Here is a 25,279-nt window from a genome sequence, read left to right on the forward strand (position 1 = left end):
CTGGCCAGTAGTATAACAAGGGTACTGACTGTGTTGTGGGCTCTGGCCAGTAGTATAACAAGTGTACTGACTGTGTTGTGGGCCCTGGCCAGTAGTATAACAAGGGTACTGACTGTGTTTTGGTCCTGGGCAGTAGTATAACAAGGGTACTGACTGTGTTGTGGGCCCTGGCCAGTAGTATAACAAGGGTACTGACTGTGTTGTGGTCCTGGGCAGTAGTATAACAAGGGTACTGACTGTGTTGTGGGTCCTGGGCAGTAGTATAACAAGGGTACTGACTGTGTTGTGGGCCCTGGCCAGTAGTATAACAAGGGTACTGACTGTGTTGTGGTCCTGGGCAGTAGTATAACAAGGGTACTGACTGTGTCGTGGGTCCTGGCCAGTAGTATAACAAGGGTACTGACTGTGTTGTGGTCCTGGGCAGTAGTATAACAAGGGTACTGACTGTGTTGTGGGCCCTGGCCAGGAGTATAACAAGGGTACTGACTGTGTTGTGGGCCCTGGTCAGTAGTATAACAAGGGTACTGACTGTGTTGTGGGCCCTGGGCTGTAGTATAAAAAGGGTACTGACTGTGTTGTGGGCCCTGGCCAGGAGTATAACAAGGGTACTGACTGTATTGTGGGCCCTGGCCAGTAGTATAACAAGGGTACTGACTGTGTTGTGGGCCCTGGCCAGGAGTATAACAAGGGTACTGACTGTGTTGTGGGTCCTGGGCAGTAGTATAACAAGGGTACTGACTGTGTTGTGGGCCCTGGGCAGTAGTATAACAAGGGTACTGACTGTGTTGTGGGCCCTGGCCAGTAGTATTGCAAGGGTACTGACTGTGCTGTGGGCCCTGGCCAGTAGTATATCAAGGGTACAGACTGTGCTGTGGGCCCTGGCCAGTAGTATAACAAGGGTACTGACTGTACTGTGGGCCCTGGCCAGTAGTATAACAAGGGTACTGACTGTGCTGTGGGCCCTGGCCAGTAGTATAGCAAGGGTACTGACTGTGTTGTGGGCCCTGGCCAGGAGTATAACAAGGGTACTGACTGTGTTGTGGGCCCTGGCCTGTAGTATAACAAGGGTACTGACTGTGTTGTGGGCCCTGGCCAGTAGTATAACAAGGGTACTGACTGTGTCGTGGGTCCTGGCCAGTAGTATAACAAGGGTACTGACTGTGTTGTGGGCCCTGGCCAGGAGTATAACAAGGGTACTGACTGTGTTGTGGGCCCTGGCTAGGAGTATACCAAGGGTACTGACTGTGTTGTGGGTCCTGGGCAGTAGTATAACAAGGGTACTGACTGTGTTGCGGGCCCTGGCCAGTAGTATAACAAGGGTACTGACTGTGTTGTGGGCCCTGGCCAGTAGTATAACAAGGGTACTGACTGTGTTGTGGTCCTGGGCAGTAGTATAACAAGGGTACTGACTGTGTTGTGGGTCCTGGGCAGTAGTATAACAAGGGTACTGACTGTGTTGTGGGCCCTGGCCAGTAGTATAACAAGGGTACTGACTGTGTTGTGGTCCTGGGCAGTAGTATAACAAGGGTACTGACTGTGTTGTGGGCCCTGGCCAGGAGTATAACAAGGGTACTGACTGTGTTGTGGGCCCTGGTCAGTAGTATAACAAGGGTACTGACTGTGTTGTGGGCCCTGGGCTGTAGTATAAAAAGGGTACTGACTGTGTTGTGGGCCCTGGCCAGGAGTATAACAAGGGTACTGACTGTATTGTGGGCCCTGGCCAGTAGTATAACAAGGGTACTGACTGTGTTGTGGGCCCTGGCCAGGAGTATAACAAGGGTACTGACTGTGTTGTGGGTCCTGGGCAGTAGTATAACAAGGGTACTGACTGTGTTGTGGTCCTGGGCAGTAGTATAACAAGGGTACTGACTGTGTTGTGGGCCCTGGCCAGGAGTATAACAAGGGTACTGACTGTGTTGTGGGCCCTTTTCAGTAGTATAACAAGGGTACTGACTGTTTTGTGGGTCCTGAGCAGTAGTATAACAAGGGTACTGACTGTGTTGTGGGCCCTTTTCAGTAGTATAACAAGGGTACTGACTGTTTTGTGGGTCCTGAGCAGTAGTTCCCCATTAATGAAACCCACACCTTCAAGCACGGGACTAATAATGTCCTTTATGCACGCGAGACGCCGTGCACGGCGCATCACAGGAGGCGGAGAGTTTTCAACACACAAATGGCGTTTTTCTTATGGCGCTTCGCTCTAGTTTCTATCTACATATGAAGATTTATGTGGCAATAAATATACATTCCTTACTACTTTGTGGTAACGTGATGCTGTTATTTCTATTGAGCCCTGACGCGCTAATAAAGAAACCGCTCCTAGGTGTGTCCCTAGAGGGGAGTAAGTCAAGGACAGGAAGGAAATGAAGATAAAACTGAGCCTGTGACGCCCCTGTCTGTGCTCTGCTTTACTCCTCTTTGTGTCTCTTCTCTCCTGCAGGTTGCATAGCTGCTCCCTCACCGGTTCATGCTGCGGAGACCTCGCCTCTGCCCTGGAAACAAACACATCTCTCACAGAGCTCAACCTGGGCTTCAATGAACTGGGAGACGCTGGAGTGAAGAAGTTGTGTGAAGGCCTAAAACACCCAAACTGCAAACTACAGACACTGAGGTACAGAGCTGAGCAGTTCTTATCACGTCACTGATTTCTAAATATACATCGTAGGTGGGGCTCACACATATATATTTTATAATGTGAAAAACGCACATCCGTTCCATGACAATACAAGCTGTGCAATAAGTGAGGGTTGTGAAGGGGGGGACCCAAGTCCGAGAAGTGAGTTTGGAACAAGCCCCTCTAATGGTGCAGAAGGGCAGACTTTAAAGCTTGTTTTTCAGGTATTTGGAGTAAAATGTCAACAACGGCGCAGATCTGCCCATAAGTAGTATATGGTCAGGGGCGTAACTTGAAGGGGGTGTGAGGCGGGGAAGACCCTTAATGATTCCTTAAAGTCCGGTCTCATCCTCTTGACAGCCCAATGACAGCTGCTCGTCACTGTCATGACATCACTGCTGGAAGTGTGAGATTCCCCCTAGTGTGTGCGTCTGTGCGTTTTGTGTGTACCTGTGTGTGCTTCTGTGTTTGTGAGCGGGTGGCATGTAGGCAGCAAGCGCAGCGGTTGAGCCATTAATTTGCCAGCTGGTGCAGCGGGCCCCTGACAGTCAGTGTGTAGATCTGTGAGTCAGAATGTAAGTAAGTCTGTTAGACAGAAAGCAGACAGATCTGTGAGACAGAATGTCTGTTGGCTTTTGAGACGGAATAAAAACATATAACGTTCACTCCCAGCTTTCCTGCGTGAGCAGATTGTGTGATCCTGAGCGATAATGTCAATGTTCCATTAGTGAGGTGACACTAACAATGGGTTCATTATCTTTAGGATCCCACATAGGAGATTAATTGAAGAAAGCATATCTTTAAAAAGGTGCAAAGCGATTAAAAATATGTCTGCACACCTGGAATTTCTCTGTTAAAAGACATTTTGGTGAGACTCCATATGTTTCACTTTCTTTAGATTGAACTAAAACTAAATATATAGACCAAGGGTCTCTAAGTGACTTTCCACCCGGTCTCCACAGACTTTTTACATTTTACTTTCTAATTAAAAGCAGAAATATAGTGACTTAGGTTTCTAATTGATTATGAACCTTGGCCTCACTCAATATTAATCAATGTATCCTGATGTGAGAGTGAGCACTGAACCAATAGAGTCTATGTTTACATACAATTCTTTTAAAAAATTCATTGTATTTTATCCATGGCTTTTAGATGTTTGCAATGAAAATGATTTTGTTCAAATAGCCTTGTTAGACGTTGAGCATTGGGTCGTGTGACCTGGTTCAGTGGATCCTACTCGGGGTCAGTGGCACCAAAGGGATTCTTGTTCTTTGTGAGCTATAACCGCCCGGTCCCTTTTGGCTAAACTGGGGTAACGCTCTCTTTCTTGTGGGGTGCGATCCTAAGCGACGCCTTTCTTGCACACTGAGCCTCCTGTTCTTTAATCATCTAAGAGCGCCTTGAAGCGCATCAGTCCAGGGTGTGCGCTGCACCAAGGCTCCTGCATGTGGTTTCATAGACTCCGGTGCGACTCCAGACATGGGTTTGATTGGGCGGCGCGTCCTGGGTGGGGTCTGGACATGACAGACGGACACAGGGGCTCCTCTGCAGGGTGTGTGTGCCCAGAGGTGGGCCTCGGGGAGGGCGGGGCTTAGAGTTTGTATGAAATCCCTGTGGGTGAGTTACCCCGGGTCTGACTGATGCACCTGCTTTTGTTCCACAGCCTGGGGGGTGTTCAACTCTCACATGAGACCCCTGCAGACCTGAGAGAAGCTCTTCTGGAGAAGCTGTCACGGGGGGAACTCAAGCTCAACCCATACTGAGAAGCTTCAGCGACTGAGGTCTCTACAACTGAACACCAAGGTGAGATCCCTGAGTCTGTCCAGGGAGAGGGGTCTATGGTTCTCATGAGTTTACAGTTCACGTCAGACCCAGAGGAAATTCAACAATAAAGGAATTCATATGTTCTACTCACAACTCAAAATAAATGTTTTAAGATTACACTATCATATATTAAATTACAGAGATTGTGAGTAGCTTGTGTTCAAAACTGTGCATTCTGTCGGCAGAGAGCAGTCTGTTCATAGAAAGGAGTCTGTCCATAGGGAGGAGTCTGTCTGTAGAGAGGAGTCTGTCCATAGAGAGGAGTCTGTCCATAGAAAGGAGTCTGTCCATAGGGAGGAGTCTGTCTGTAGAGAGGAGTCTGTCCATAGAGAGGAGTCTGTCCATAGAGAGGAGTCTGTCCATAGAGAGGAGTCTGTCCATAGAGAGGAGTCTGTCCGTAGGGAGGAGTCTGTCCATAGGGAGGAGTCTGTCCATAGAGAGGAGTCTGTCCATAGGGAGGAGTCTGTCCATAGGGAGGAGTCTGTCCATAGGGAGGAGTCTGTCCGTAGAGAGGAGTCTGTCCATAGAGAGGAGTCTGTCCATAGAGAGGAGTCTGTCTATAGAGAGGAGTCTGTCCATAGAGAGGAGTCTGTCCATAGGGAGGAGTCTGTCCGTAGAGAGGAGTCTGTCCGTAGAGAGGAGTCTGTCCATAGAGAGGAGTCTGTCCATAGAGAGGAGTCTGTCCATAGAGAGGGGTCTGTCCACAGAGAGGAGTCTGTCCATAGAGAGGGGTCTGTCCACAGAGAGGAATCTGTCCATAGGGAGGGGTCTGTCCATAGAGTGGAGTCTATCCATAGAGAGGAGTCTGTTCATAGAGAGGAGTCTGTCCGTAGAGAGGAGTCTGTCCGTAGATAGGGGTCTGTCCACAGAGAGGAGTCTGTCCATAGAGAGGAGTCTGTCTATGGAGAGTAGTCTGTCCATAGAGAGGAGTCTGTCCATAGAGAGGAGTCTGTCCATAGAGAGGAGTCTGTCCACCGAGAGGAGTCTGTCCACAGAGAGGAATCTGTCCATAGAGAGGAGTCTGTCCACAGAGAGGAGTCTGTCCATAGAGAGGAGTCTGTCCACAGAGAGGAGTCTGTCCGTAGACAGGAGTCTGTCCATAGAGAGGAGTCTGTCCGTAGAGAGGAGTCTGACCATAGAGAGGAGTATGTCCGTAGACAGGAGTCTGTCCATAGAGAGGAGTCTGTCCGTAGAGAGGAGTCTGACAATAGAGAGGAGTCTGTCCGTAGACAGGAGTCTGTCCATAGAGAGGAGTCTGACCGTAGAGAGGAGTCTGACCATAGAGAGGAGTCTGTCCATAGAGAGGAGTCTGTCCATAGAGAGGAGTCTGACCATAGAGAGGGGTCTGTCCATAGAGAGGAGTCTGTCCATAGAGAGGAGTCTGTCCATAGAGGAGTCTGTCCATAGAGAGAAGTCTGTCCGTAGAGAGGAGTCTGCCCGTAGACAGGAGTCTGTCCGTAGAGAGGAGTCTGTCCATAGAGAGGAGTCTGTCCATAGAGAGGAGTCTGTCCGTAGAGAGGAGTCTGTCCGTAGACAGGAGTCTGTCCATAGAGAGGAGTCTGTCCATAGAGAGGAGTCTGTCCATAGAGAGGAGTCGGTCCATAGAGAGGAGTCTGTCCGTAGAGGAGTCTGTCCGTAGAGGAGTCTGTCCATAGAGAGGAGTCTGTCTAGAGAGAGGAGTCTGTCCACCGAGAGGAGTCTGTCCACCGAGAGGAGTCTGTCCTTAGAGAGGAGTCTGGCCATAGAGAGGGGTCTGTCCATAGAGAGGAGTCTGTCCATAGAGAGGAGTCTGTCCATAGAGAGGAGTCTGTCCATGGAGAGTGGTCTGTCCATAGAGAGGAGTCTGTTCTCGTGGGAGAGCATCGTGCTGCTGAGGATGGGGCTCCAGAGAGCCTCGCGCTGCTGAGGATGGTGCTCCAGAGAGCCTGGCACTGCTGAGGATGGTGCTCCAGACAGCCTCGCACTGCTGAGGATGGTGCTCCAGAGAGCCTCACCCTGCTGAGGATGGTGCTCCAGAGAGCCTCGCCCTGCTGAGGATGGTACTCCAGAGAGCCTTGCCCTGCTGAGGATGGGGCTCCAGAGAGCCTGGCGCTGCTGAGGAAGGTGCTCCAGAGAGCCTCGCCCTGCTGAGGATGGTGCCTCAGAGAGCCTCGCCCTGCTGAGGATGGTGCTCCAGAGAGCCTCGCTCTGCTGAGGATGGTGCTCCAGAGAGCCTCGCGCTGCTGAGGATGGAGCTTCAGAGAGCCCCGTGCTGCTGAGGATGGGGCTCCAGAGAGCCTGGCACTGCTGAAGATGGTGCTTCAGAGAGCCTGCCGCTGCTGAGGATGGTGCTCCAGAGAGCCTCGCGCTGCTGAGGATGGTGCTCCAGAGAGCCTGGCACTGCTGAGGATGGGGCTCCAGAGAGCCTCGCGCTGCTGAGGATGGTGCTCCCGAGAGCCTGGCACTGCTGAGGATGGAGCTCCAGAGAGCCTGGCACTGCTGAGGATGGTGCTCCAGAGAGCCTGGCACTGCTGAGGATGGTGCTCCAGAGAGCCTCGTGCTGCTGAGAATGGGGCTCCAGAGAGCCTTGCGCTGCTGAGGATGGTGCTCCAGGGAGCCTCGCACTGCTGACGATGGTGCTCCAGAGAGCCTCGCGCTGCTGAGGATGGTGCTCCAGAGTGCCTCGCGCTGCTGAGAATGGTGCTCCAGAGAGCCTGGTACTGCTGAGGATGGTGCTCCAGAGAGCCTCGTGCTGCTGAGGATGGGGCTCCAGAGAGCCTCGCGCTGCTGAGGATGGTGCTCCAGAGAGCCTCGTGCTACTGAGGATGGGGCTCCAGAGAGCCTCGCACTGCTGAGGATGGTGCTCCAGGGAGCCTCGCGCTGCTGAGGATGGTGCTCCAGAGAGCCTGGCACTGCTGAGGATGGTGCTCCAGAGAGCCTCGCGCTGCTGAGGATGGTGCTCCAGAGAGCCTCGCGCTGCAGAGGATGGTGCTCCAGAGAGCCTCGCACTGCTGAGGATGGTGCTCCAGAGAGCCTCGCGCTGCTGAGGATGGGGCTCCAGAGAGCCTCGCCCTGCTGAGGATGGTGCTCCAGAGAGCCTGGCACTGCTGAGGATGGTGCTCCAGAGAGCCTCTCGCTGCTGAGGATGGGGATCCAGAGAGCCTGGCACTGCTGAGGATGGTGCTCCAGAGAGCCTGGCGCTGCTGAGGATGGTGCTCCAGAGAGCCTCGCGCTGCTGAGGATGGTGCTCCAGAGAGCCTGGCGCTGCTGAGGATGGTGCTCCAGAGAGCCTGGCGCTGCTGAAGATGGGGCTCCAGAGAGCCTCGCCCTGCTGAGGATGGTGCTCCAGAGAGCCTCTCGCTGCTGAGGATGGGGCTCCAGAGAGCCTGGCACTGCTGAGGATGGTGCTCCAGAGAGCCTGGTGCTGCTGAGGATGGTGCTCCAGAGAGCCTCGCGCTGCTGAGGATGGTGCTCCAGAGAGCCTGGCGCTGCTGAGGATGGTGCTCCAGAGAGCCTGGCGCTGCTGAAGATGGGGCTCCAGAGAGCCTCGCCCTGCTGAGGATGGTGCTCCAGAGAGCCTCGCCCTGCTGAGGATGGGGCTCCAGAGAGCCTCGCGCTGCTGAGGATGGTGCTGCAGAGAGCCTCGCGCTGCTAAGGATGGTGCTCCAGAGAGCCTCGCACTGCTGAGGATGGGGCTCCAGAGACCCTCGCCCTGCTGAGGTTGGTGCGCCAGAGAGCCTCGCGCTGCAGAGGATGGTGCTCCAGAGAGCCTCGCACTGCTGAGGATGGTGCTCCAGAGAGCCTCGCGCTGCTGAGGATGGTGCTCCAGAGAGCCTCGCCCTGCTGAGGATGGTGCTCCTGAGAGCCTCGCACTGCTGAGGATGGGGCTCCAGAGAGCCTCGCCCTGCTGAGGATGGTGCGCCAGAGAGCCTCGCGCTGCTGAGGATGGTGCTCCAGAGAGCCTCGCGCTGCTGAGGATGGTGCTCCTGAGAGCCTCGCACTGCTGAGGATGGGGCTCCAGACAGCCTCGCCCTGCTGAGGATGGTGCGCCAGAGAGCCTCGCGCTGCTGAGGATGGTGCTCCAGAGAGCCTGGCGCTGCTGAGGATGGGGCTCCAGAGAGCCTTGCGCTGCTGAGGATGTTGCTCCAGAGAGCCTCGCGCTGCTGAGGATGGTGCTCCAGAGAGCCTCGCCCTGCTGAGGATGGGGCTCCAGAGAGCCTCGCGCTGCTGAGGATGTTGCTAAAGAGAGCCTCGTGCTGCTGAGGATGGTGCTCCAGAGAGCCTCGCGCTGCTGAGGATGGTGCTCCAGAGAGCCTCGTGCTGCTGAGGATGGGGCTCCAGAGAGCCTCGCAGTGCTGAGGATGGTGCTCCAGAGAGCCTGGCGCTGCTGAGGATGGTGCTCCAGAGAGCCTCGTGCTGCTGAGGATGGGGCTCCAGAGAGCCTCGCAGTGCTGAGGATGGTGCTCCAGAGAGCCTGGCACTGCTGAGGATGGTGCTCCAGAGAGCCTCGCCCTGCTGAGGATGGTGCTCCAGAGAGCCTGGCACTGCCGAGGATGGGGCTCCAGAGAGCCTCACACTGCTGAGGATGGTGCTCCAGAGAGCCTTGCGCTGCTGAGGATGGTGCTCCAGAGAGCCTTGCGCTGCTGAGGATGGTGCTCCAGAGAGCCTCGCCCCGCTGAGGATGGTGCTCCAGGGAGCCTCGTCCTGCTGAGGATGGTGCTCCAGAGAGCCTCGCCCTGCTGAGGATGGTGCTCCAGAGAGCCTCGCCCTGCAGAGGATGGTGCTCCAGAGAGCCTGGCTCTGCTGAGGATGGGGCTCCAGAGGGCCTCGCCCTGCAGAGGATGTTGCTCCAGAGAGCCTTGCCCTGCTGAGGATGGGGCCCCAGAGAGCCTCGCTCTGCTGGGGATGGTGCTCCAGATAGCCTCGCTCTGCTGAGGATGGTGCTCCAGAGAGCCTAGCTCTGCTGAGGATGGTGCTTCAGAGAGCCTCGCGCTGCTGAGGATGGTGCTCCAGAGAGCCTCGCGCTGCTGAGGATGGGGCTCCAGAGAGCCTCGCCCTGCTGAGGATGGGGCTCCAGAGAGCCTGGCACTGCTGAGGATGGTGCTCCAGAGAGCCTCGCGCTGCTGAGGATGGGGCTCCAGAGAGCCTGGCACTGCTGAGGATGGTGCTCCAGAGAGCCTGGCGCTGCTGAGGATGGTGCTCCAGAGAGCCTGGCGCTGCTGAGGATGGTGCTCCAGAGAGCCTCGCCCTGCTGAGGATGGGGCTCCAGAGAGCCTCGCCGTACTGAGGATGGGGCTCCAGAGAGCCTCGCGCTGCTGAGGATGGTGCTCCAGAGAGCCTGGCGCTGCTGAAGATGGGGCTCCAGAGAGCCTCGCCCTGCTGAGGATGGTGCTCCAGAGAGCCTCGCACTGCTGAGGGTGGTGCTCCAGAGAGCCTCGCACTGCTGAGGATGGTGCTCCAGAGAGCCTGGCACTGCTGAGGATGGTGCTCCAGAGAGCCTCGCGCTGCTGAGGATTGTGCTCCAGAGAGCCTCGCGCTGCTGAGGATGGGGCTCCAGAGAGCCTTGCCCTGCTGAGGATGGTGCTCCAGAGAGCCTCGCCCTGCTGAGGATGGTGCTCCAGAGAGCCTCGCGCTGCTGAGGATGGGGCTCCAGAGAGCCTCGCCCTGCTGAGGATGGTGCTCCAGAGAGCCTCGCGCTGCTGAGGATGGGGCTCCAGAGAGCCTGGCGCTGCTGAGGATGGTGCTCCAGAGAGCCTCGCCCTGCTGAGGATGGTGCTCCAGAGAGCCTCGCACTGCTGAGGATGGTGCTCCAGAGAGCCTCGCCCTGCTGAGGATTGTGCTCCAGAGAGCCTCGCCCTGCTGAGGATGGGGCTCCAGAGAGCCTCGCGCTGCTGAGGATGGTGCTGCAGAGAGCCTCACGCTGCTGAGGATGGTGCTCCAGAGAGCCTCGCACTGCTGAGGATGGGGCTCCAGAGACCCTCGCCCTGCTGAGGATGGTGCGCCAGAGAGCCTCGCGCTGCAGAGGATGGTGCTCCAGAGAGCCTGGCGCTGCTGAGGATGGTGCTCCAGAGAGCCTCGCACTGCTGAGGATGGTGCTCCAGAGAGCCTCGCGCTGCTGAGGATGGTGCTCCAGAGAGCCTCGCGCTGCAGAGGATGGGGCTCCAGAGAGCCTCGCGCTGCTGAGGATGGTGCTCCAGAGAGCCTTGCGCTGCTGAGGATGGTGCTCCAGAGAGCCTCGCGCTGCTGAGGATGGTGCTCCAGAGAGCCTCACCCTGCTGAGGATGGTGCTCCAGAGAGCCTCGCCCTGCTGAGGATGGTGCTCCAGAGAGCCTCGCGCTGCTGAGGATGGTGCTCCAGAGAGCCTCGCTCTGCTGAGGATGGGGCTCCAGAGAGCCTCGCCCTGCTGAAGATGGTGCTCCAGAGAGCCTGGCGTTGCTGAGGATGGTGCTCCAGAGAGCCTGGCACTGCTGAGGATGGTGCTCCAGAGAGCCTGGCGCTGCTGAGGATGGTGCTCCAGAGAGCCTGGCCCTGCTGAGGATGGTGCTCCAGAGAGCCTCGCGCTGCTGAGGATGGGGTTCCAGAGAGCCTCGCGCTGATGAGGATGGTGCTCCAGAGAGCCTGGCTCTGCTGAGGATGGTGCTCCAGAGAGCCTCGCTCTGCTGAGGATGGTGCTCCAGAGAGCCTCGCTCTGCTGAGGATGGTGCTCCAGAGAGCCTCGTGCTGCTGAGGATGGTGCTCCAGAGAGCCTCGCCCTGCTGAGGATGGTGCTCTAGAGAGCCTTGCACTGCTGAGGATGGTGCTCCAGAGAGCCTCGCGCTGCTGAGGATGAGGCTCCAGGGAGCCTGGCGCTGCTGAGGATGGGGCTCCAGAGAGCCTCGCGCTGCTGAGGATGGTGCTCCAGAGAGCCTCGCTCTGCTGAGGATGGTGCTCCAGAGAGCCTCGCGCTGCTGAGGATGGTGCTCCAGAGAGCCTTGCCCTGCTGAGGATGGTGCTCCAGAGAGCCTTGCCCTGCTGAGGATGGTGCTCCAGAGAGCCTCGTGCTGCTGAGGATGGGGCTCCAGAGAGCCTCGCGCTGCTGAGGATGGTGCTCCAGAGAGCCTCGCACTGCTGAGGATGGTGCTCCAGAGAGCCTTGCGCTGCTGAGGATGGTGCTCCAGAGAGCCTCGCTCTGCTGAGGATGGTGCTCCAGAGAGCCTCGCGCTGCTGAGGATGGTGCTCCAGAGAGCCTTGCCCTGCTGAGGATGGTGCTCCAGAGAGCCTTGCCCTGCTGAGGATGGTGCTCCAGAGAGCCTCGTGCTGCTGAGGATGGGGCTCCAGAGAGCCTCGCGCTGCTGAGGATGGTGCTCCAGAGAGCCTCGCACTGCTGAGGATGGTGCTCCAGAGAGCCTCGCGCTGCTGAGGATGGTGCTCCAGAGAGCCTCGCGCTGCTGAGGATGGTGCTCCAGAGTGCCTCGCGCTGCTGAGAATGGTGCTCCAGAGAGCCTGGTACTGCTGAGGATGGTGCTCCAGAGAGCCTGGTACTGCTGAGGATGGTGCTCCAGAGAGCCTCGTGCTGCTGAGGATGGGGCTCCAGAGAGCCTCGCGCTGCTGAGGATGGTGCTCCAGAGAGCCTCGTGCTGCTGAGGATGGGGCTCCAGAGAGCCTCACGCTGCTGAGGATGGTGCTCCAGAGAGCCTCGCACTGCTGAGGATGGTGCTCCAGAGAGCCTCGCGCTGCTGAGGATGGTGCTCCAGAGTGCCTCGCGCTGCTGAGAATGGTGCTCCAGAGAGCCTGGTACTGCTGAGAATGGTGCTCCAGAGAGCCTGGTACTGCTGAGGATGGTGCTCCAGAGAGCCTGGCACTTCTGAGGATGGTGCTTCAGAGAGCCTCGCGCTGCTGAGGATGGTGCTCCAGAGAGCCTCGCCCTGCTGAGGATGGTGCTCCAGAGAGCCTGGCACTGATGAGGATGGTGCTCCAGAGAGCCTGGCGCTGCTAAGGATGGGGCTCCAGAGAGCCTCGCACTGCTGAGGATGGTGCTCCAGAGAGCCTCGCGCTGCTGAGGATGGTGCTCCAGAGAGCCTTGCTCTGCTGAGGATGGGGCTCCAGAGAGCCTCGCCCTGTTGAGGATGCGGCTCCAGAGAGCCTCACCCTGCTGAGGATGGTGCTCCAGAGAGCCTCGTGCTGCTGAGGATGGGGCTCCAGAGAGCCTCGTGCTGCTGAGGATTGTGCTCCCGAGAACCTCGCGCTGCTGAGGATGGGGCTCCAGAGAGCCTCGCCCTGCTGAGGATGGTGCTCCAGAGAGCCTCGCTCTGCTGAGGATGGTGCTCCAGAGAGCCTCGCGCTGCTGAGGATGGGGCTCCAGAGAGCCTGGCACTGCTGAGGATGGGGCTCCAGAGAGCCTGGCGCTGCTGAGGATGGTGCTCCAGAGAGCCTCGCCCTGCTGAGGATGGGGCTCCAGAGAGCCTCGCGCTGCTGAGGATGGTGCTCCAGAGAGCCTGGCAGTGCTGAGGATGGTGCTCCAGAGAGCCTCGCCCTGCTGAGGATGGGGCTCCAGAGAGCCTCGCGCTGCTGAGGATGGTGCTCCAGAGAGCCTGGCGCTGCTGAGGATGGTGCTCCAGAGAGCCTGGCGCTGCTGAGGATGGGGCTCCAGAGAGCCTCGTCCTGCTGAGGATGGTGCTCCAGAGAGCCTCGCACTGCTGAGGATGGTGCTCCAGAGAGCCTCGCACTGCTGAGGATGGTGCTCCAGAGAGCCTCGCGCTGCTGAGGATGGGGCTCCAGAGAGCCTCGCACTGCTGAGGATGGTGCTCCATAGAGTCTCGCCCTGCTGAGGATGGGGCTCCAGAGAGCCTCGCCCTGCTGAGGATGGTGCTCCAGACAGCCTCGAGCTGCTGAGGATGGGGCTCCAGAGAGCCTTGCCCTGCTGAGGATGGTGCTCCATAGAGTCTCGCCCTGCTGAGGATGGGGCTCCAGAGAGCCTCGCCCTGTTGAGGATGGTGCTCCAGAGAGCCTCGCGCTGCTGAGGATGGTGCTCCAGAGAGCCTCGCACTGCTGAGGATGGGGCTCCAGAGAGCCTTGCGCTGCTGAGGATGGGGCTCCAGAGAGCCTCGCCCCGCTGAGGATGGGGCTCCAGAGAGCCTCGCCCCGCTGAGGATGGTGCTCCAGAGAGCCTCGCCCTGCTGAGGATGGTGCTACAGAGAGCCTCGCGCTGCTGAGGATGGTGCTCCAGAGACCCTCGCCCTGCTGAGGATGGTGCTCCAGAGAGCCTCGCGCTGCTGAGGATGGTGCTCCAGGGAGCCTCTCCCTGCTGAGGATGGTGCTCCAGAGAGCCTCGCGCTGCTGAAGATGGTGCTCCAGAGAGCCTGGCAGTGCTGAGGATGGTGCTCCAGAGAGCCTCGCCCTGCAGATGCTGGGGCTCCAGAGAGCCTCGTCCTGCTGAGGATGGTGCTCCAAATAGCCTTGCGCTGCTGAGGATGGTGCTCCAGAGAGCCTCGCCCTGCTGAGGATGGTGCTCCAGAGAGCCTCGTGCTGCTGAGGATGGTGCTCCAGAGAGCCTCGCCCTGCTGAGGATGGGGCTCCAGAGAGCCTCGCGCTTCTGAGGATGGTGCTCCAGAGAGCCACGCCCTGCTGAGGATGGTGCTCCAGAGAGCCTCGCGCGGCTGAGGATGGTGCTCCAGAGAGCCTCGCGCTGCTGAAGATGGTGCTCCAGAGAGCCTGGCACTGCTGAGGATGGTGCTCCAGGGAGCCTGGCACTGCTGAGGATGGTGCTCCAGAGAGCCTGGCACTGCTGAGGATGGTGCTCCAGAGAGCCTGGCACTGCTGAGGATGGTGCTCCAGAGAGCCTCGCTCTGCTGAGGATGGTGCTCCAGAGAGCCTCGCCCTGCTGAGGATGATGCTCCAGAGAGCCTCGCCCTGCTGAGGATGGTGCTCCAAAGACCCTCGCGCTGCTGAGGATGGGGCTCCAGAGAGCCTCGCCCTGCTGAGGATGGTGCTCCAGAGAGCCTCGCCCTGCTGAGGATGGGGCTCCAGAGAGCCTCGCCCTGCTGAGGACGGTGCTCCAGAGAGCCTCGCCCTGCTGAGGATGGTGCTCCAGAGAGCCTCGCCCTGCTGAGGATGGGGCTCCAGAGAGCCTCGCCCTGCTGAGGATGGTGCTCCAGAGAGCCTCGTGCTGCTGAGGATGGTGCTCCAGAGAGCCTGGCACTGCTGAGGATGGTGCTCCAGAGAGCCTCGCCCTGCTGAGAATGGTGCTCCAGAGAGCCTCACCCTGCTGAGGATGGTGCTCCAGAGAGCCTCGCCCTGCTGAGGATGGTGCTCCAGAGAGCCTCGCCCTGCTGAGGATGGTGCTCCAGAGAGCCTCGCCCTGCTGAGGATGGGGCTCCAGAGAGCCTCGCGCTGCTGAGGATGGGGCTCCAGAGAGCCTCGCACTGCTGAGGATGGTGCTCCAGAGAGCCTCGCACTGCTGAGGATGGTGCTCCAGAGAGCCTCGCACTGCTGAGGATGGTGCTCCAGAGAGCCTGGCACTGCTGAGGATGGTGCTCCAGAGAGCCTCGTGCTGCTGAGGATGGTGCTCCAGAGAGCCTCACGCTACTGAGGATGGTGCTCCAGAGAGCCTCGCGCTGCTGAGGATGGGGCTCCAGAGAGCCTCGCGCTGCTGAGGATGGGGCTCCAAAGAGCCTTGCGCTGCTGAGGATGGTGCTCCAGAGAGCCTCGCGCTGCTGAGGATGGTGCTCCAGAGTGCCTCGTGCTGCTGAGAATGGTGCTCCAGAGAGCCTGGTACTGCTGAGGATGGTGCTCCAGAGAGCCTCGCCCTGCTGAGGATGGTGCTCCAGAGAGCCTCGCTCTGCTGAGGATGGTGCTCCAGAGAGCCTCGCGCTGCAGAGGATGGGGCTCCAGAGAGCCTTGCTCTGCTGAGGATGGGGCTCCAGAGAGCCTCGCCCTGTTGAGGATGGGGCTCCAGAGAGCCTCACCCTGCTGAGGATGGTGCTCCAGAGAGCCTCGTGCTGCTGAGGATGGGGCTCCAGAGAGCCTCGTGCTGCTGAGGATGGTGCTCCCGAGAACCTCGCGCTGCTGAGGATGGGGCTCCAGAGAGCCTCGCCCTGCTGAGGATGGTGCTCCAGAGAGCCTCGCTCTGCTGAGGATGGTGCTCCAGAGAGCCTCGCGCTGCTGAGGATGGGGCTCCAGAGAGCCTGGCACTGCTGAGGATGGTGCTCCAGAGAGCCTGGCGCTGCTGAGGATGGTGCTCCAGAGAGCCTCGCCCTGCTGAGGATGGGGCTCCAGAGAGCCTCGCGCTGCTGAGGATGGTGCTCCAGAGAGCCTGGCAGTGCTGAGGATGGTGCTCCAGAGAGCCTCGCGCTGCTAAGGATGGTGCTCCAGAGAGCCTCACACTGCTGAGGATGGTGCTCCAGAGAGCCTCGTCCTGCTGAGGATGGTGCTCCAAATAGCCTTGCGCTGCTGAGGATGGTGCTCCAGAGAGCCTCGCCCTGCTGAGGATGGTGCTCCAGAGAGCCTCGCGCTGCTGAGGATGGTGCTCCAGAGAGCCTCGCCCTGCTGAGGATGGGGCTCCAGAGAGCCTCGCGCTGCTGAGGATGGTGCTCCAGAGAGCCTCGCACTGCTGAGGATGGTGCTCCAGAGAGCCTCACACTGCTGAGGATGGTGCTCCAGAGAGCCTCGCGCTGCTGAGGATGGGGCTCCAGAGAGCCTCACCCTGCTGAGGATGGTGCTCCAGAGAGCCTCGCGCTGCTGAGGATGGGGCTCCAGAGAGCCTCGCACTGCTGAGGATGGTGCTCCAGAGAGCCTGGCGCTGCTGAGGATGGTGCTCCAGAGAGCCTGGCACTGCTGAGGATGGTGCTCCCAAGAGCCTCGCGCTGCAGAGGATGGGGCTCCAGAGAGCCTCGCCCTGCTGAGGATGGTGCTCCAGAGAGCCTCGCCCTGCTGAGGATGGTGCTCCAGACAGCCTCGCCCTGCTGAGGATGGTGCTCCAAAGACCCTCGCGCTGCTGAGGATGGGGCTCCAGAGAGCCTCGCCCTGCTGAGGATGGTGCTCCAGAGAGCCTCGCCCTGCTGAGGATGGGGCTCCAGAGAGCCTCGCCCTGCTGAGGATGGTGCTCCGGAGAGCCTCGCCCTGCTGAGGATGGTGCTCCAGAGAGCCTCGCCCTGCTGAGGATGGGGCTCCAGAGAGCCTCGCCCTGCTGAGGATGGTGCTCCAGAGAGCCTCGTGCTGCTGAGGAAGGTGCTCCAGAGAGCCTGGCACTGCTGAGGATGGTGCTCCAGAGAGCCTCGCCCTGCTGAGAATGGTGCTCCAGAGAGCCTGGCGCTGCTGAGGATGGTGCTCCAGAGAGCCTCACCCTGCTGAGGATGGTGCTCCAGAGAGCCTCGCCCTGCTGAGGATGGTGCTCCAGAGAGCCTCGCCCTGCTGAGGATAGTGCTCCAGAGAGCCTCGCGCTGCTGAGGATGGGGCTCCAGAGAGCCTCGCACTGCTGAGGATGGTTCTCCAGAGAGCCTCGCACTGCTGAGGATGGTGCTCCAGAGAGCCTCGCACTGCTGAGGATGGTGCTCCAGAGAGCCTGGCACTGCTGAGGATGGTGCTCCAGAGAGCCTCGTGCTGCTGAGGATGGTGCTCCAGAGAGCCTCACGCTACTGAGGATGGGGCTCCAGAGAGCCTCACCCTGCTGAGGATGGGGCTCCAAAGAGCCTCGCGTGCTGAGGATGGGGCTCCAGAGAGCCTCGCGTGCTGAGGATGGTGCTCCAGAGAGCCTCGTGCTGCTGAGGATGGGGCTCCAGAGAGCCTCGCGTGCTGAGGATGGGGCTCCAGAGAGCCTCGCGCTGCTGAGGATGGGGCTCCAAAGAGCCTTGCGCTGCTAAGGATGGTGCTCCAGAGAGCCTCGTGCTGCTGAGGATGGTGCTCCAGAGTGCCTCGCGCTGCTGAGAATGGTGCTCCAGAGAGCCTGGTACTGCTGAGGATGGTGCTCCAGAGAGCCTCGCCCTGCTGAGGATGGTGCTCCAGAGAGCCTCACTCTGCTGAGGATGGTGCTCCAGAGAGCCTCGCGCTGCAGAGGATGGTGCTCCAGAGAGCCTCGCACTGCTGAGGATGGTGCTCCAGAGAGCCTCGCCCTGCTGAGGATGGTGCTCCAGAGAGCCTCGCGCTGCTGAGGATGGTGCTCCAGAGAGCCTCGCACTGCTGAGGATGGTGCTCCAGAGAGCCTCGCGCTGCTGAGGATGGGGTTCCAGAGAGCCTCGCACTGCTGAGGATGGTGCTCCAGAGAGCCTGGCGCTGCTGAGGATGGTGCTCCAGAGAGCCTGGCGCTGCTGAGGATGGGGCTCCTGAGAGCCTGGCACTGCTGAGGATGGTGCTCCAGAGAGCCTCGCCCTGCTGAGGATGGTGCTCCAGAGAGCCTCTCTCTGCTGAGGATGGTGCTCCAGAGAGCCTCGCGGTGCTGAGGATGGTGCTCCAGAGAGCCTCGCGCTGCTGAGGATGGTGCTCCCAAGAGCCTCCCGCTGCAGAGGATGGGGCTCCAGAGAGCCTTGCCCTGCTGAGGATGGGGCACCAGATAGCCTGGCACTGCTGAGGATGGTGCTCCAGAGAGCCTCGCTCTGCTGAGGATGGTGCTCCAGAGAGCCTCGCGGTGCTGAGGATGGTGCTCCAGAGAGCCTCGCGCTGCTGAGGATGGTGCTCCCAAGAGCCTCGCGCTGCAGAGGATGGGGCTCCAGAGAGCCTCGCCCTGCTGAGGATGGTGCTCCAGAGAGCCTCTCTCTGCTGAGGATGGTGCTTCCGAGAGCCTCGCGCTGCTGAGGATGGTGCTCCAGAGAGCCTTGAGCTGCTGAGGATGGTGCTCCAGAGAGCCTCGCGCTGCAGATGCAGGTGCTCCAGAGAGCCTCGCACTGCTGAGGATGGTGCTCCAGAGAGCCTGGCGCTGCTGAGAATGGGGCTCCAGAGAGCCTGGCACTGCTGAAGATGGTGCTCCAGAGAGCCTTGCCCTGCTGAGGATGGTGCTCCAGAGAGCCTGGCGCTGCTGAGGATGGTGCTCCAGAGAGCCTCGCCCTGCAGATGCTGGTGCTCCAGAGAGCCTCGCCCTGCAGATGCTGGTGCTCCAGAGAGGCTGGCGCTGCTGAGGATGGTGCTCCAGAGAGCCTCGTGCTGCTGAGGATGGTGCTCCAGAGAGCCTCGCGCTGCTGAGGATGGTGCTCCAGAGAGCCTCGCGCTGCAGATGCTGGTGCTCCAGAGAGCCTCTCCCTGCTGAGGATGGGGCTCCAGAGAGCCTGGCCCTGCTGAGGATGGGGCTCCAGAGAGCCTCGCACTGCTGAGGATGGTGCTCCAGAGAGCCTCACCCTGCTGAGGATGGTGCTCCAGAGAGCCTCGCTCTGCTGAGGATGGTGCTCCAGAGAGCCTGGCGCTGCTGAGGATGGGGCTCCAGAGAGCCTCGCACTGCTGAGGATGGTGCTCCAGAGAGCCTGGCGCTGCAGAGGATGGTGCTGCAGAGAGCCTGGCGCTGCTGAGGATGGTGCTCCAGAGAGCCTCGCCCTGCTGAGGATGGTGCTCCAGAGAGCCTCGCCCTGCTGAGGATGGTGCTCCAGAGAGCCTCGCCCTGCTGAGGATGGTGCTCCAGAGAGCCTCGCCCTGCTGAGGATGGTGCTCCAGAGAGCCTCGCCCTTCTGAGGATCGTGCTCCAGAGATCCTCTGCCTGCTGAGGATGGTGCTCCAGAGAGCCTGGCACTGCTGAGGATGGTGCTCCAGAGAGCCTGGCACTGCTGAGGATGGTGCTCCAGAGAGCCTGGCACTGCTGAGGATGGTGCTCCAGAGAGCCTGGCACTGCTGAGGATGGTGCTCCAGAGAGCCTCTGCCTGCTGAGGATGGTGCTCCAGAGAGCCTCCCCCTGCTGAGGATGGTGCTCCAGAGAGCCTCGTGCTGCTGAGGATGGTGCTCCAGAGAGCCTGGCGCTGCTGAGGATGGTGCTCCAGAGAGCCTGGCGCTGCTGAGGATGGTGCTCCCAAGAGCCTCGCGCTGCTGAGGATGGTGCTCCAGAGAGCCTCGCGCTGCTGAGGATTGGGCTCCAGAGAGCCTTGCGCTGCTTTGCCTACATGAGGGCAAAAGGAGCGTCTGAGGTTCCGTGAAAATCGTTACGGTGTTTTGGGCATTGCCGAATATGGACGAGTTTGGTATCTATGAACCGTAAAAGGCGAGTTCGGTAAGTGTACGCGTTTTCGCTACACTACTTGACACGGTTCGCCTAAATCACGTGTTTCTTACCTGAACCCTCGGGTTCCATTTTTTGATACGGCATCCATTTTGTTTCTTGCCCTCACGTAGTCAGCGAGCAGGCAACTGTTCGCCTCATGACCCCTTTAGTTCCCAAGCCATACGGAAGACGCATATTCCTTTCATGCGTCTTTATGACCGGAGGAATGACACAGCAGAGGCAAATGGCTCAGCTTGAGGGTAATCTTGCCGTGCCGGCCTATTGTTTCAGCCGTGCATGTGCTGGGATCAAGCTCTTTGATCCTATGATCATGTTCCCAATATTACCCCCACACTCTTTTCTCTAGATGTGTCTGACTTCCTAGCAGCTGTTCTTGTCTCTTTTCTCTTGCTCATTTACAACTCAAGTGGAATGTGCCTAATGGTGGGAAGATGTGCTTTTACAGTTGGGAACCGGTAATGTTACTGTGATTATGTTCCGGGGTTCTGAAAGCATGAAAGCGACCCTTTTTGAAGTTTATTATGGGAACTGGGTTGTAACCTTTTGTTCACATGTTGTGCAATGGCAAAATCTTGTATAAAAGAGAGCGACTCACATATGCAATATGAAGCAGACTCGTAGAACCTACACGCTGTTGTACTTCTAGTGACTTTTGCCTCCCTGCAGTAATAAACTCTGATCTTTGACGCCGAAGGAAGTCTCCCGTGTCTCTGTCACTTGTGCGCCAAAACAGGTATCCCACGAAGGTTATAGGTGTTGTTCCCTGGCACCGCTGGGCCTTAAATAGCCTAGTCCTTCAGTTTGGCGCCCAACTCGGGGCGACATCGGCGGTACCGGTCCAAAGCCTGACGATTGTGAGGAACTTCGTGTGAAATCTCCGAGGAAAAGGTGCACCCCGCTTCATCGATCCTGTTGTCGAAATAAGTGGTCCGAAGATTTTTCCCGCGAAGATTCCCGCCTCCTGACGGTTGCGACGGGCCGATGCCCTGACTGTCGACCTGTTTTCGACGCCCGGCGTAGACCTTTCGTACAAGCGAGACGATAGACGTGCCTTCCTGGTGACGCCATTGAAGCTCTCGGTTAAGTATTTGTGGGTCGCTCCCAGTCCTTAGTGGTTGTTGCAGCTTCTTGAAGCTTTGTTGTATGCATGGTTCCATTGCATTTGTGGTTCTTAGTTGTTGGTTCTTAGTTGTTATTTGACAGTTGCAATTGCCAAAAACCGAGGGTTTTGTCTTCCACGAAGAATTAGTGCTTCGGTAACCCTTGAAGTTTGATACTAGGTTAGTGTGCACGATGCCTAGCCATAGTGGATTTCTTGGTTTCTTTCAATGTTGCAACAAGGATTCCCGGTTGGAGGACTCGTGTCCGATACCTCCAGTTGGAACTCCGATATATGAGCTCTATAGTCGACATGGTGTGGGTCCTATTATTTATAATAAATATTGGGTCCGTTACACGAAAAAAAGATGGTGTCCTTAGTTGGCCACCGCATGGAAGTTTTGAACTTACGATTTTAGATAACCTTGAAGCTAAATTATTTAAAAAGAAAGCTAGGCCAGCTATGTTTGATTCTTTTCGGTTGTGGCGTAAAGAGGCCAAGCAGAAAGAAATCAAACAGCTTAAAAAGGATCGAAGAGAAGGGTTCGTTCCGATAATGCAAGTTGTACAACAATGTCAGCGAGATAAAGAAGAGAAAGAAATAGAAGTTTCCACTAGACTACATTACATGAGGATAGACAAATGTTATCCGGTTTTACCAGCTAGTCTTGATAAGAAGAAGAGGATCCGAAGGAGGATCCCCTGTTAACGTATTTCATGAACTCGCCACCTCCTTATGCACAGGGTGCTACAGCCCCTGTAGTTCCTCCTGTGGTACCGCCTGTAATTCCTCCTGTTGTCCCTCCTGTTATTCCAGCGGCTGCTGGTCAGCCCGTTGTTGGTCCTACGTCTGTCCCTCCACCTGTTCCTATTCCCACTGCTCCTTTGCCTGTACCTCCTCAACCGCTAGTTTCTGCTACTTCGACTGTTTCGTCTGTCTCTACTGTTCCTACGTTCACTTCTACTATTTTCGCTCCTGTTCTTTTTCCTTCTTCTCCTTCTGCTCGTACCTGTATTCCTAATACTGTTGCTACGCTCTATTCACCACTATCTGGATCGATACTACCACCCAGCGTTTCTGGAACTTCTCAGAGACGAAGTCAAATCCCTGGTGGAAGGGAGAAAGAGACGTTAGTGACAATGGCACATAGGTGGATAAGACATCCTGTTAATTACCCTCCACGTGTGGTCTTCGACACGTTTTCTCAGTTTAATGAGCCTACACAGAGACTCGTGTTTGAAGAAATATGTAACCTTTTGAGGGAAGAATGGTATAATGATGATTTAGATACCGTACCGCCCGATGTGACTGAGCTTCAGAGTCAATTTTTGAGCGGTATGATCGTAGGTGGAGATGTACGACGTGCCTTAGAGCGATTGTTAGCCCATAGGTCGACAGTGCCTTCTCGAGTGTCGTTTGATGTCGGCTCTGAGAATTGGAAAGCGGCTCCTGGTCAGTATCCTATGCGAGAGGTTCCGCCACTTTGGGTGCCAGGTGATCCACAAGCTCACCCTCCGGTTTTACCGCACTTCCGAAGAGTTTGGATACACCTCCCATGGAAACGATCCGAAGTCTTGCAAGTGAAGCAATCTTTGCCTGATCCGCGTAAGAATCCGGCTGGTTACTATAAGGAGTTATCCCAATTGGTGGACGCTTCTGTTATGAACCTTGCCGACATCGACATGCTGTTTGGTAATGTCGTACCGCAACCCGTTTGGGCAAAAATTCGCCAAGCAAATCATGCAAACGAGTTAGGTGGTGATTGGGCAGCACTATTAACGGCTGATGGATTACAAGTTGGTGGGGCTAAGCCTGATCAGTTAATTTTAGATTTACCTCAGAAAATCATTACACCTATGAAAACTCTCATGCCGGCGATGAAGGTAAATTGGGATAAATTAGAAGCTTGTAAACAAAAGAAGGATGAGAGTGTCTCCGATTTCTTTACGAGCTTCGAAGAGGCATTTGTTGATCATAGTGGTCAGGACATGGGTACTGAGGGAGGTCAACGGTTATTTGTTGACAAATTTGTAGCGAATTTGTTGCCTGAACTATGCAACAAATTGAAAAATTCAGAAAGTGCATGGGCTGTTTCAACCACTGCACAGATATTAGCAACGGCTCAATACTATGAGAATAGGGAGAAAGAAGAAAGTGATCGTTCAGACAAGAAAACGAAAGAGCTTAAAACGAAGGTTTTGTTGCAGCAAGCGTATCCTCCACGTTCGAATCAAAATGATTCGCAACAGCAGTATAGACCGCAGTCACAGTCATCCAGAACGCAGTCACGATCTGATTCCTCTGACTATAGATCTACACTTGGGTATAATCAGTGTGCGTATTGTAGAAGAGAGGGTCACATAAAATACGACTGTCCCGCTTTGCGTGACCGTCTAAACGGTGTGTCAGCACGAGGAAGCCGTGGTGGTGGTCCTCAACAGGCATCACGCGGTAGAGGTCGCGGTACCATTCACAATCAGAATGATCGCCCCCAAAATTCATCAGATACGAATAATTGTTTTGACCAGCGAAATGCGGGGTCAGTTAGATCTACACAGTATCATGTGGACGATTACTACGCAGAACATGAGACTGTTGCAAACGATCATTACTAGGACAGCCACCGACAAAGAGAGGGAGTAGTATCAGTTCCGGTTGATCAGAGTGGGCCTTACGTCGCAGTTGCTACATCTGGCGTAGTTGAGCCTTTTCTGTTAGACACTGGTGCGGCGAAAAGTTCCATCATGCATTCGAAACTCCCTGGCGCACCTTTGTCTGGCTTAACAAATGTTTCCGTTGGATTCTCTGGCGCCCCTGTTAGCAATCCTGTTTCCAGCCCTTTGCCACTTACGATTGGCCCTCGTGAGCTGGAGGCTCCATTGATTCTATCTACTGGTTGTGGTGAGAATCTTTTGGGCTTGGATTTGTTAAAACGGTTATATGCGATTTTGTATTGCTCTCCTGAAGGAGTGGAGCTTACATTAGGTCGGAGAGTAATCTCTCCTATGTACTTGTCGATCGATAAATTCCCACCGGAATTGAGCTCCCTTCCTGCGTCTCTATGGGCCACAGGTCCCAATGACGTGGGTCTCTTGGACATCCCACCTTATATGATCAAGCTGAAACCAAATGTGCGACTGCCACGTATACCACAGTATCGTATCTCCATTGAGGGAGAACGGGCGCTATTAGCGATTGTACACGACCTGATCAAAAAGGATGTCGTTGAAGAAACTCGAGGAAATGTGTGTAATAGTCCTGTACTACCAATTTTAAAACGCACTGATCCATCTAAACCTCCTGTGTATCGTTTCATAATTGATTTGAGAGAGGTGAATAAAATCGTGATCCCACAGTTTCCCGTGGTCCCTGATATAACAGCTTTGTTGACCCTGATTCCAGCTTCTGCCTCCTGGTTCACGGTGATCGACCTAAAGAATGCTTTCTTTAGTATCCCGATCGCTGAGGAAAGCAGAGACCTATTCGGATTTTCATTAGGTGGCCGCAGTTTCAGACTAAAACGCGCACCACAAGGCTATTGTGAAAGTCCGTCGATCTATAGCCAAGCACTTAAAAGTCAACTGGATGCATTTGTGTTACCGACGGGTGCGGCTTTGATTCAATACGTTGACGACCTATTAGTGGCAGCTGATACGGAGGCTATTTGCAAAACGGCTACAGTATCACTATTGCGCTATCTACATGACTTACATCACAAGGTGTCACCTTCTAAGCTGCAATATTGTTGTCAAGAAGTAACATATTTAGGTCACTTATTGTCAAAACAGGGGAGAAGGTTGACCCCAGAGAGAATTGCAGCGATTTCTCGAATGACTGTGCCAAAAACTCAGAGAGATGTACGTGCCTTTCTAGGTATTACGTCATACTGCAGACAATGGATCCCAAATTTTTCACTATTGGCGAAACCATTGTTAGCTCTCACGTGCAAGGATGTTCCGACTCCTTTGCCATGGACTGAAAAGTGTCAGAAAAGTTTCTCTGAATTACGTGATGCGTTGTGTTCGGCTCCTGTGTTAGGTACTCCTGATTACAGTAAACCGTTTACACTGTACGTTCACGAGAGGGATGGTTGTGCGTTGAGTGTTCTGGCGCAACAATTCGGTGACAAACAGCGCCCATGCGCATATTTTTCTTCGACCTTAGACCCAGTAGCTAGGGCTTTGCCGAGTTGTTTAAGAGCAACAGCGGCAGCCGCGGCGTCCATTCGACAGTCCGCAGGTCTGGTCATGGATAATATGCTCACGGTGATGGTTCCGCATGCAGTTGACACTCTCTTGAACCGAACGAAAACTCAACATTTGACGAGCGCAAGGTTGTCTGGGTATGAGTTGACGTTACTGGCTAGTCACATACGCATAAAGCGATGTAATGTGTTGAACCCAGCAACATTGTTACCGATCAACATGGAGTCAAGTGGTGAAACACCACATGACTGTTATCTGAGAACTGAGGAGGAAACAAAGGGTCGTATTGACCTGAAAGATACTCCATTGGTAGATCCCGATGGTATTTTGTACGTAGATGGTTCCTGTTTTAAGTTGCCGAATGGTGATGTGACGACCGCGTATGCTGT

General features: G+C 56.5%; 1 protein-coding gene across 1 annotated transcript in view; it reads left to right on the forward strand.

Annotated features, from left to right (window-relative positions):
- The window catches only part of LOC144774154 (NACHT, LRR and PYD domains-containing protein 12-like), a 1,547,343-nt gene that overhangs the window by 877,190 nt on the left and 644,874 nt on the right, over nucleotides 1-25,279 (forward strand). The window contains exon 9 of the mRNA XM_078659170.1: nucleotides 2,441-2,611. Coding sequence (XP_078515296.1) covers nucleotides 2,441-2,611 — 171 coding nt within the window. The remainder of the gene's footprint in view (nucleotides 1-2,440; nucleotides 2,612-25,279) is intronic.

Source organism: Lissotriton helveticus, chromosome 8 (assembly GCF_964261635.1).
Source record: "Lissotriton helveticus chromosome 8, aLisHel1.1, whole genome shotgun sequence".
Taxonomy (NCBI): domain Eukaryota; kingdom Metazoa; phylum Chordata; class Amphibia; order Caudata; family Salamandridae; genus Lissotriton; species Lissotriton helveticus.